The sequence below is a fragment of the Chroicocephalus ridibundus genome, chromosome 6 (assembly GCF_963924245.1).
Source record: "Chroicocephalus ridibundus chromosome 6, bChrRid1.1, whole genome shotgun sequence".
NCBI lineage: Eukaryota > Metazoa > Chordata > Aves > Charadriiformes > Laridae > Chroicocephalus > Chroicocephalus ridibundus.
Genome location: NC_086289.1, coordinates 61,161,187 through 61,173,676, shown reverse-complemented (window position 1 = coordinate 61,173,676; position 12,490 = coordinate 61,161,187). Strand labels below are relative to the sequence as shown.

At 43.9% G+C, this 12,490-nt stretch overlaps 1 protein-coding gene across 1 annotated transcript in view; it reads right to left on the bottom strand.

Moving 5' to 3' along the window:
• PCCB (propionyl-CoA carboxylase subunit beta) overlaps nt 1–12,490 on the bottom strand; it is a 27,731-nt gene extending 15,241 nt beyond the window's left edge. The window contains exons 1-5 of the mRNA XM_063338993.1: nt 12,279–12,490; nt 10,404–10,523; nt 7,946–8,014; nt 6,075–6,131; nt 2,295–2,408 (exon numbers count right to left, since the gene is read on the bottom strand). Coding sequence (XP_063195063.1) covers nt 2,295–2,408; nt 6,075–6,131; nt 7,946–8,014; nt 10,404–10,523; nt 12,279–12,458 — 540 coding nt within the window. The 5' untranslated portion in view covers nt 12,459–12,490. The remainder of the gene's footprint in view (nt 1–2,294; nt 2,409–6,074; nt 6,132–7,945; nt 8,015–10,403; nt 10,524–12,278) is intronic.

The window sequence follows — 12,490 nt, the reverse complement described above, 5'->3', positions numbered from 1 at the left end:
ACTGTTTTGCTTCTTTCTGTTCCCATACATTTGATTTCATATACCACGCAATGACTGCACAGGAAGGCAGAACGTGCGACCTCAACAGATGCTGCAGGGGCAAAAACTTCACTGAGCCTGGAGTGGTAAGAAGTGCATGTACCCAAAATTTGAACATATAGGTAGGTGCACTATTGCTCAGAGGTAGAAGTAAGCTTTACTAGCCAACTGCAGCCGGCAGAGATTCTTTTAAAATCAAATTCCTGCACCAGCCTGAGTTTTACAGAATGGTGAATTACTGCTGTCCACCAACATGGATGGCATGTTGTCCATAAAAAATGTTTGCTCAACATTGCTCAAAAAAAATTGCTCAAACTGGATTACAATTGAACAATTTCTGTTCAACTGCATCATCTCAGATTGCACTAGTCCAGAAGACTGTTAGCATCTGACCAACTTGTCATCCCACCTGCACATATTCCTACTGAAAGCACAATCACCTTTATGTCATCCAGAGGGGCCTAGACGAGCTAGAGAGGTGGGCCCGTGCGAACCTCATGAAGTTCAACCAGGCCAAGTGCAAGGTGCTGCACTTGGGTCGGGACAGTCCTCATTATCAATACAGGCTGGGGGATGATGTGACACAGAGCAGCCCTGCGGAAAAGGACTTGGGGGGTACTGGTGGATGAAAAGCTGGACGTGAGCCAACAATGTGCACCTGCAGCCCAGAGACCAGTTGCATCAGGAGAACCATGGCCAGCAGATCCAGAGAGGGGATTCTGCCCCTCTACTCTGCTCTGGGGGTCTCCAGACCCCCACCTGGAGTACTGTGTCCAGCTCTGGAGCCCTCAGCACAAGAAGGACATGGACCTGTTGGAGCAGGGCCAGAGGAGGCCATGAGGATGATCAGAGGGCTGGAGCACCTCTCCTACAAAGACAGGCTGAGAGAGTTGGAGGGATTCAGCCTAGAGAAAGCTCGGGGGGAGAACTTATAGTGGCCCTCCAGTCCCTAAAGGGGCTCCAGGAAAGCTGGGGAGGGACTGTTAGCAAGGGCATGTAGCGATAGGACAAGGGGCAATGGTTTAAACTAGAGCAGGGCAGGTTTAGATGAGACATTAGGAAGAAGTTCTTTACACGGAGGGAGGTGAGACACTTGCCCAGGTTGCCCAGAGAGGTGGTGGAGGCCCCATCCCTGCAGACATTCAAGGCCAGGCTTGATGAGGCTCTGAGCAACCTGATCTAGTTAAAGATGTCCCCGCTCACTGCAGGGGGGTTGGATTAGACGGCCTTTAGAGGTCCCTTCCAACCCAACACATTCTATGATTCTATGTTTTGTGCACTTACTTTAAAACCGTGTGCTTTGGTAGGCATACAAAATAACATCATTTCAGTGAAAAAAGTATCAGCAACATGTCTAGAGGAAAAATTCTTGCACTAGCCACAAAAATACTGTAGAAACATAAAATTTTCACCAGTCCAATCAGTATTGGATGTCCCCACGTGATAAGATTAACACTGTAGTGTATACTGTTCTTTGAACAGAAACCTCTGACTTGCATCTCTTTTTTTTCAAAACTTTTTTCCCCCCACTGACCTACCATCTTGACAGAACAGGCACTTGGTGCTTCTGATCTGAGTTTCTCAAGTTTTCTTCAAGTACATGACGTTTGATTTACTTTAAGTCCCTCTTTCTGCAGTGGAAATCTTTCACCTTTTACCAGCCCTGTTGAAAACAAATCTGCTGTGTGAATTTCTTAACATGTCTGTATTTCAGAGGAGACAGAGACAGCTGGTGGTGGATCACAACCATCAGTCACCTAACAAAACACCCTCTGAACTACAGCATGTCCACCTGTCTCACACAAACAGATAAACACTCGAGAGAAATTACATCCCAATACAAGCAATCTATACCTTAGTGTGAATCAGAAAGTTAAATAGTTGTTTGGGGGTTTCTTCCAATTAAGTAAATTGCCTGTTCTTTCATTCTTATGACAAAGCACACTATACAGTGCAACTCCTGCAGAGCTTTTCATTGGATCGCCGTGTTTTACAAAGCTCAGCATTACCCTTGCTTAACGCATGAGTAAATGAAACAAAGAGGTACAGTAATTTGCCCACTGCCAGTAAGAGAACCAAAAGGACAGTTCAGGTCTCACAAGCCCTATATATGCTGCTTTATTTACCAGGAAGCAGTGTCTGAAACAGGATGATGATAACCTAAAAGTTTACTTACAAACACAGACTTAAATAAAGAAAGACTTTGTCCACCTTTGTGGATGCCAAGCTGCCAGGTCATCCAGCAGCCTACTTACCAAAAATATATCTGCATAGCCTGCCAAGGACTCCACTCCCTCCTGGATACGGGCTCCTCCAGAGTCATTCAGCCCAATCACGGGTGCTCCAACCAGGGCAGCTTGATCCATGACCTGGTGATGAATACAAACTCCTCATTATCGACCTAGCCAAGCTAAACTCCCAAAGCAACCACCCCCAAAACGTACATCCCCTAGAAACAAATCCATACGTGCCAGAATTTGAACTGCCTACATAGCACTCAGCTTCTCCTTCATTTGTACTATCACAGTCACTAACTGCTTCCTGGGGTATCATGTTTTGACCCTTCAGACCGGAGGCTAGAAGATACACATTTAATCCCTCTCACAATCTTTAATATTAATCTGCTTTACTAGTTGTGCATCTCCATACTCACGCTGCGTTATCCAAACCCCGCACTAAGTGACACAATCACAGGAGTTTAGACCAGAGAGGTCCAATCTGTCTCTGTTCGTAAGAAGTATCAACTGCACCTTAAACTCTCCTTTATACATGTCTAACCTGATCTTAAAAGTTTATTGCAGTGGTGATTGTGTAATCTCCCTAAGCAGTATATTCTAATGCTTGATTATCCTTCTTAGAAGTTCTTTGAGAAGACTAGACTAAATCTTTCCTCCGGAAATTTAGAAACATTACTTCTTTCTTGATATATAGTAGACAGGGAGAGCAATTAACAACCCTTTGCCTCCATCTTCATAAACATTCAAGTACTTCAACTCTCCTTTCAGTCTTCTCATTTCCCTTCATGTTTCTAGACTAAGCACCATCAATTCAGTCACACCGTTCTTCTTACATTGTATTTTCTACATCTCCGATCATTTTGGTTACTTGCCTCAAGATCATACAGAATACTCCAACAGAGGCTTAAGTGGGAGGATTCAATTCCTTACATAAAATATTCCTGCTTATTAGATCCCAGTAAAATGTTTGCCCTTTTAGTAACACTACAGCACAGATATATTATGTTAAGATCTGCTTTAACATTACGATCTGCTTTAGCTCCTAAATAATTTTCTTTAAAAGTATACACTGTCAGTCAATCCCCATTTTGAATTTCAAAGTTGCTTTCCCTGCCTGGCATTAGCCCTTTCAATCATTGTTACACAATTATATTTTATTTCAGACAATCTTTAGCTTCTTAATATTTTTTTTTAAAACTTCAGCCCTGTCTTTCAGAGTGCTTGCAGCATCAACCTTGAATTTTGTATTGCCTAGAAACACAATAACCACACTCGGTCCCATTCAAATCAATAGTATCTTAGCAGTACCAGAATTCCAGCCTGAACACAGACTGACCACAGACTATCTCCATATAGTTCTAAAGTGGCTTTCTTCCTACTTGCAGTCATTCAATGTAAAACAGAGGTTCTTCATGCTTTGTTCCTGGATGTCTATTTGAAAGTTGAAATATCGTTGTGGCAGACACAGAATGACTTCACAACTTAAATACAATCCCACATTTAAAAGGAATCTGTGTGGCCTCAGTTGTTTATGTGAATGTTAGACAAGGTGTTGTCAAATGCCTTATTAAAAATGAGTTGAGTTGACATTTATTCCATCTTCCTAGAAGGCCTGTTATCCTATCAGGACAGGTTAGTGAAACAAGTTCACTGACACATTTTGCTGTTTTCCAGGGGCTTATATATGGGTTAATTATTTATTTCAAGGCTTTTCCAGACACTGAAGTCCTTACTAAAACAACATCATTATGCACGTTCAGACTACTGAAAATGTATTCATGTATTTGAGACCGGACTTTTTTTTTTTGCCATACCAGCATTTGTAGGGAACATTCCAGGATTCATTCTCAAAAACACTTTTCTTCATCTCATGGACTCAACAATCACCTTGAAACATGACATCATAAATGCACATATGTACATGTGCTTTAAAGTGTTCCCTACCACAAGCGGGCACCTATTACTCAAAAGAGCATGCTAAATCTCTGTTGCTTCAGGGAAACCATCACAGGCATTTAAATGTGGTCTGAAAGACCACAAGGTTCTTGTGCAAAAGTAACAGGCAATCTGTAGCCCAGACCTACCTAACTTGGAGCTTTGCTGCAAGATGACAAATATTGCTACCTCTCTGCAACTCCAGGAAAAAATCCCAAATGGGAAACAATTACCACCGAAGAGGCAGATCTCCAGGGAAGTCCAGCTAAGGGACAGCAACTTCACTTCCATGTTCTTTGGCGTTTTATATCCCTTAAGCCACTGATAAGGTTTGCAGGAGCCAAGATGGCCTTTTAGAACAGATTTCTGCTTCCCAGAATTCAGCCCAATAAGAAAAACTAGAAGTGAAACAGATACCACACCATCCAGCCAGTCTTTTTTGAGCTCTCCACTGCCCCGTCTACAGCCTCAAAGACTCTGAGCCCCAAAGCAACTGATGCATGCAGAGCCTTCAACCTCTGGAGCCTACCGCTGACATTGATGCCCACCAAGAATAGTACCAACTAGGAAGGACTCACGTTGTTTCCTAGTACTGCTAATAGCATTCTCCCTGCTTCTTTAGAAATAAGAGATAAAAAAAACTGTAGAAAGCATTCCATCATTCTAGTATTATTATATCCCTCCCCAATACAAAGGGACACTGCAAAGCTCCAACGTGAATGGGTAATATCTAGTCTTCCCCAATATCAAGACTTGGTAAAGACAAGTAGTTATTATCCACTCCAAAGTCTTCGTGTTTTCTAGTTTTATACCTCTTCACTGCAGAGGAGTCTATCATAGAATCACAGAATCATAGAATTGTCAGGGTTGGAAGGGACCTTAAAGATCATCTAGTTCCAACCCCCTTGCCATGGGCAGGGACATCTCCCACTAGATCAGGTTGCTCAGAGCCCCGTCCAGCCTGGCCGTAAAACCTTCCAGGGATGGGGCTTCCACCACCTCTCTGGGCAACCTGTTCCAGTGTCTCACCACCCTCATGGTGGAGAACTTCTTCCTAACGTCCAGTCTGAATCGTCCCATCTCTAGTTTTAATCCATTCCCTCTAGTCCTACCATTACCCGACATCCTAAAAAGCCCCTCACCAGCTTTCTTGCTAAAAAGTAGTTATTTCCATCAGGAGAAAAGGCCTCACGCACCAAAAACCTTGTTTCTGATCCCTAGCAATAAAATTCAGGACTTTTTCCACCAGCCCACATCACGGAACTCTCATGCATGAAAAAGTTCCTGTCCTCCTCATCCCTAGGATTCAAACACCAGCTTTTCCAGTGAGACAAGCAGACAAATGAGAATAAATAGCCACACGTGCTTGATAACAGAAGCTCTGAGTATCAAGGTGACCTCCAAGTTGTAAAACTGTTTATCTTCAGATTGTTTACTTGTTACATTTGCTTTTTATAAATATTACACACTTCCACATAGCACTGTTTATAGGAAAAAGTTTCTCCCAAGTCATTGCACATTTCTCCAGTAGACAACAGCTAGTTAATTTATATTTGTACTTTGCAAGTCTCTCTTGCCTGTGGTAGCACAGTAGAAAAGGCAACTCAATTTAAACAAAGCGTTACTTGCAAAAGCTCCCTTATGCTTGAAAAGCTTCCAAAGGGTACCCCTCTGCTCACCTGTGCTTTCATATCTTAACTGACACAAGGAGATAGGCATTTTCAGGTTGCCATGATATATGCCAGAGTCCACTAAAGTCAGTCACAAATCATTTTCTCCAAAGTCATTAACACAACAGATTGAAAAAAAAAAAAAAAAAGGATGCTGAAATTTTTTGGTTTATTTTCTCCTGTGAAGTATTACCTTGCAGATCTTCTGGGCATGAGCTCCAGATAAACTACCTCCAAATACAGTAAAATCCTGGAGGGAAAACAAATTCTCAGATTAGAGAAAGAATCATTTCAGTAAAATGTTGCAAGTAAACACTATAATCCTACAATTTTGCGTGCTGCTCCAAAACAACCCGGCTCCTTTACTGTGGCCTGCAGATCAATCTTGTCTACAATCCACGCCTTCTTTACAAGCAAGATGATCTTTTATACACATTTATCAGCAGCTTCTGTGTTAAAATCACAAACTTACTATGTCTCATTTCCTTTTTTCTTCCTTCACAGAAACATTCTCTCTTTCTACAAAGACAAGTTCCTCTTTCATAGACATTATGAATACTAGAGTAGTCTCGCAAAATTTTACCTGTGAGGAGAGTCTCGCTGCAAGGGGCAGCAGTGAGATATGCCTGCAAACAGGCAGAAATCAAAACCTGAAAATATGCCATTGTTGTGTATTTGTGAGTTATGCTTCAAGAGTCGATTATTCTTTTACGGGTACTGCAGGGGCTATGTCAGCCAAAACTGTCCGTTGGTGCTACCCCTGGGCCTGAGCAGTACGATCTTGAACAGCAACATGAGGCCCTGGGACTGATCCAGAAGACAGAGGGGATGTTGACACCAAGAGAGCCCAGAGCCAACCTCTGGTGAGTTTCTCTGCTGCGTTCCCACTGAGTCCTACTCTCAAATAAGCCTTAAAAACTGTGTGAACAGAGAACAGCATGACTGTGACTAGCAGTTGAACTAAAGAGGAAGGAACATCTCAGGTGGCAGCTCAATTTAGAGAAGGAAAAAAAAAATATTTAAATATAAGTATATGTTAAAAAAAAAAAGAAAAGAGGTGAACCGGTACACTTAAATTTTTTTAATATAAAAAACTGCCCTCTACTTGTGTTCTTCTAAAATTAAGGTCTGCATTTGGCTCCGATCTTATGTTCAAGCCCACATAACTGTGTTATTCCTTGGAAGAAATACACGTCCAAGACAAAAAAAGCAGGGTGTGTGACTTGCTCCAAGGTCACAGAGTAACAATCACTTTGGCCATGATAGCAAATTGAACAAAGGCTACTTTGTGGCCCAGAACAGAGAAGCAGTTACCAACCCCGTGAAAAATAGCCTTTCTTGCACTGTGTTAAGACTAACCAACTCTACCTATGGTGTTTCCTCTAAAATATTCTTATTTTAATATAAGAAGTATATTTTAATATTAAAAAGTATATTTTATCAATCTATTTATACGGTATCTATCACAGTCTCTCCAACTAATCAGAGAGCTCAAACCTGAGAAACAATTCAAGGTTGGTCAAGTGCCCTCTATCATGAATTCCACTCATTGCAATCCCAGTTGTAATCTCCAGCAAACAGCCCCCATTCCGCAGCTCAAAACCCAGAAGACAGTTCTCAGACCTCGCAAAGCCCTCCGCTGACACTTGCAGGTCTCCACACGCCTGCAGGAGCTCATCCACACACATCCAACTGCAGGGACAGAGCCTGCAGTCTGGTTTGCGGGACTCCTCCAGTCTCTCACCATACCAACATCCGACGATATTACACCGAAGTAACAACAGTTTCATTTTTTCAAAACACTCCCACTGGCTCTGCATTCAGCACTCGTTTCACCTTACCCTTTCCACAAGTGCATCTCTCGCCCAACAAAGTTCTTAGAAATGCTTTTTTGCTTTTTCTTGTCTGAAGGTGCCCTGCTTCCTCCCACAGGATGTTACATCTATCTTATGCTTATTGGTAGAAGGTAGATAAGTACATTATTGCATGGCCACGCTGAACTATTGCAAATTTATTTCAAAGGATAAGTTCATGCTATTTTGAAAATAACAAGCAAAATCATACCTGACTGAAAACATAAGCCAGTCTCCCATTAATCCGTCCACGGCCAGTCACCACACTGTCTCCAGGATACTGCATTAAAAAAACAAATTAATTAAAAATAATAATTAAAAAAAATCAAAGCAGCAACAACATCCACTAAAAAAACCCACAAACTTATACTAAGTCAAAGCAGAGACGGATTCTCCAAGAGGACTGGTCTCTCCTGTTTGTAGTGGGGGTTCCACAAAGATTTCCCCCAGCCCTGGAAAAAAAACAGGAGGTAATACCACGTATTAGTTGTGCATTAGTGTAAAGATTCATGAATTTTGCAGTTTTCCTTCAAATTTCAGCACATCTGGAGTTAAGGAAAATCATGTCCTTAGACACAGGATGTACCTTTTATTAGGACCAGCTGATGTTTTTGAAAGAACGGACACAGCACACAGACCTTTCTTGAGGTACTGACACAGGGGAAAAAAAACAACCCTGGAAAGGTCAAGAAATATAATTACAGCCACCCCAAATACCTCAACTTGTTCTGTCCCATTTTTCACCCTGTAAATAAGGGGAAAAAAAAAAGACAGCATATTGTGCACTCTAAGGGCCATTTATGCTCAAGGGGATCTGTTCTCAGGATGGTCATATCAGTCGGGGGACTTTTCCCAGGCTGCACAGACAGCACTGCTATCAACTCTTGGTTCTCGGCACACGGTACAGCAGGAAACACACCTGTAGTTCCAACCACTGTCTCACACAGATGACTACTAAAAGGCCAAGCAGGCCGTAGAGTGGCCTGGATATGAATACATGTCTCACCCTACCTTCAGAAAGTTCCAGGAACTCAGAGAAACTCAATGCTAAACTAATATTCCAGCTCACTGCCTGCAGTTAGGTCATCTGTTGTGAAACTGTGCTCCGTAAACATAACCTGCAGCTCACTGAAAGGTGAATTCTGAAGGACAAGGAAAAAGTTAACCCTCTTGTCACTCTCAGGACTTTGCTGCTCCTCGTATCTTCCGAAACAGCGATTTGTTATCAGCACTGTGCGATGCAGCATGGAGTAGCATGAGAGGCAACACAGCAGTTATTTCAGTTTGCTGGGGAACAGAGTGAAAAATTACTTACAGAAAGAAATGTTTGCTCCTACAGTCAGCAAGAGGGGAGGTCTATCACAACATCCTTCCCAGCATCAAGTCCCATCAGTCTCCTGGCTACTAAAACAAAACCAAGTCCTTCACCTTTGCCGGTTCCCAATACCCCAGCTGCTCATGGCAGAAGCCTGCTGATCCCTCCCTCAACCATAGGATGCAGCAACTTGAAGGACTGAACCCATGAACTGGTTTAATAACCGCATAAAGAGAAGCTGTAGTCATTGTAGGCAGCATGGGGCAGTGTCTCACACAGAGCACCTTCTCACCACACCCCAAACCAGAATACTCCACAGCAAATAGGGCCTTCATAGAATCATAGAATCATAGGGTTGGAAGGGACCTCTGGAGATCATCTAGTCCAACCCCCCTGCCAGAGGAGGGTCACCTAGAGCAGGCTACACAGGAACACGTCCAGGTGGGTTTTGAATGTCTCCAGAGTTGGAGACTCCACCACCTCTCTGGGCAGCCTGTTCCAGTGCTCTGCCACCCTCAGGGTAAAGAAGTTCCTCCTCATGTTTAGGTGGAACTTCCTATGTTCAAGTTTGTGCCCATTAGGGCCTTCTGCTACAGGAAGACTCACATTGAACAGACACATCTGCATTAGCCACACACACATCCCAGCATGTTCGTTCGTCCGTTCTGTACTAAATCGCAATAAAATACTTCTCCCATGTCATGATTCATCAGGCATCAATGTTATGGTGAGAGACTTTGGGGAGCCATGGATTTTCCCTCTATGTGATGAACCTCATGTACCATGTTGGTTTAGGATACGTGGCCCTACATCTGAAAACTGCATAAGCAAGCAGACTGCAACTCGCTAACAGACCGGTACGAATGCTTGAATTTCCAAACACATCAGATTTTAAGGCCCTAAAGGATTTTTTGACTCTATAGTTTGGCAGGCATAAATATGGATCTAAGTTTTTTCATCCTATAACTCTAATGTTACCTGTAGGGAGGCAGAATTATCTACCGGTATTTGTTCTTCATATCTGACTTGACTGACAAAGTTGTAACAACAAAACTCGGCAGCCTCCTCTTTTAAAATACAAATCTAAGACAATATCCGTGGAAGTATTTGAACCAAACATGTGACCTTATAAAAAAAGGTATCAAGTTTAGATAATGGAAAAGTAAACCATGTAAGCTGTTAAACGGAAACTGAGAGTAACAAAAGGAAATTTGAAAAAAAAGAAAAAAATAGGAACAAAAGAAAAGAAAACAAATAAAAGAAATTACATGTGAACAGAAGAGCATATTTTCAACCAGATGGCTGGCTAAACAGCAGAGGGCAAAGAAACAAGAGCTATACAAAATAAAAATACCTTGTTCTTATCAGAGTCCATACCAAAGTCAGAACATCTGTGTTCCACAAACATGTCATATTCATCAAAACTGTCGGGGTCCAACAGCAGAAGAATTCGTTCTCTTGCTGTCAGCTTTCCCTGCAACAGAGCAAACAACAATTAATACAGCCATCAGGTTGTTCCGGCTCTGTCTACTGACCACCAGTGGATGTAGTTTAATCAAACATAGCCTCGTTTGATCTGCTACATTGGGCCCATTGAGCAACTGCATGCTTATACAGTGATTACCCTCCTTTAAAACAAACATAAGACAAGCCAGACTTTGAAAAGAAGGCTTACTATTGGAGCAGCACTACCACAAGATAAAGGAAACAATCCCAGGGTCTTTTCAACAAGATGTAACAGCATCACAGCTATTTTTGCCCATACATTTAAATGCCGCTGCTAAGGCCTTTGTTCTATTCTTAAACATGGCACCCTTCCACAGCTAAACCAGTCCTTCCCAACAGTTCAAGGCTCAATTCACCATGCTCCATATTTGACTGCAGCAAGTGAGAAGGAAAAAGGAAATATGACAGCCTGCAGGGATTTTCTGACAAAATCCTTTTGTTCTTTTTTCTGTTGGGCACACAAGAGTAGAGTAAGGGCTAAGAATGTAATCAACTGACCAGATATGCATGTTCCTTGCTCAGTACTAATGATGACATGCAGTAATAAATGATTGCAAAGTTCTTTTTATCTTAATCTTCCAAACAAATTTGTTACTTCCAAGCAAGTTAAGTATCTGTCCAGGTCAGGGCACCTGGGTTGTCTTCTTTAGGGGATGGTGTGACCCTACCTCAACATGATGTTAAAACACAGCTCGGCTTCTCTGCAAAACTTCTGACCCATAGGTCAAAAAGTTCACGAAAGTCAACAAATACAGGAAAGACTAACGTAAGCCATAGATTTCATTTTATATAAAACATGACATGAGATGTTGTAAGCCCCTAGACATGCAGAAATGCTTCCCTATTGGTGTGTCAGTGTCCTAAATGTAACTCAGTGAGCCTGTAACTCTCTTCCGATGTTGTATAACCGCCGGAGGGAGACTCCTGATGGGCAAACTGCTCATTCACATAATCTTCACGTAAATGGCTGTTACTGCCTCCTTGACGCCTACAAGCCACCCTGGTACCACTAGGTCCTTGCTCTGAACAGAAAAGACATCCCAGCAAGAAACAATAAACAGAAATAGGAAAACTATGCTGCCACACCCCTCAGCATTGCCTCTATTCTGAACAATAGAGGGGAGAGATCAAAAATCCAGCAGTTGTCATTCTTCCCATCTGTCTTATTTCCTTACTTCTTTGTCTTATTTCACTTCTTCCAGCTCTTTGCTCTCATTTCTTAGAAGATCAGCTTAGGCTTGCAACAGCAGCATAAAGATGAAGCTGTGCTGGATGGCGTGCTTCCAAGACCAGGGAAGCGTTAAGCAACCCAGACCTCACCATCACATGACAGAAATTGCAACTTTTGCCTGTGCCACCCCCTCGTACAAATACGTTGTCGCCGATCTGGTGACGAAGCCGACTGTAAATGAATCAGTCTTTTTTTTTTTCTGCCGGGAGCAACAGGTAGCGCAGCCTGTGACGCCGCTCCGGTGAAGCTCCCCCGCAGAGGGTCTCTGGAGCTGCAGCGCGAAGCCGCCCCACGTTCCGCGCGCTCCGCCGTTTCCCCTCTGGCGGCGGGAGGCCGCCTGAGCCGTGCCCGCGGCGCGGCACCTCTCCCTGCCGACCCTGCCGACAGCGGGTCCCGGCCCGGAGCCCGGGGGTCGCCGCGCCCCACCCCTGCCGTCCCTGTCGCGGCGGTGAAGCGCCCCGTTACGGCCCGGGCCGGCGCCCCGCGGCTCACCCGCTTGTGCTGCGCGTCGATGCGGCCCTGCCCGCCGCCGAGCAGAGCGGCTCGGCGCTTCTCCTCGATGCGCTGGGGCACGGAGGGCGGGCGGTCCCCCGAGGCGGCGCGGCGGCCCCCCGGGCCGGCCCGGCACAGCGGCGCCCCCGCCGCCCGCCGCAGCACGCGCAGCGCCGCCATGTCGCGAGCCAGCCGGCGGCGACGGCGCCTGC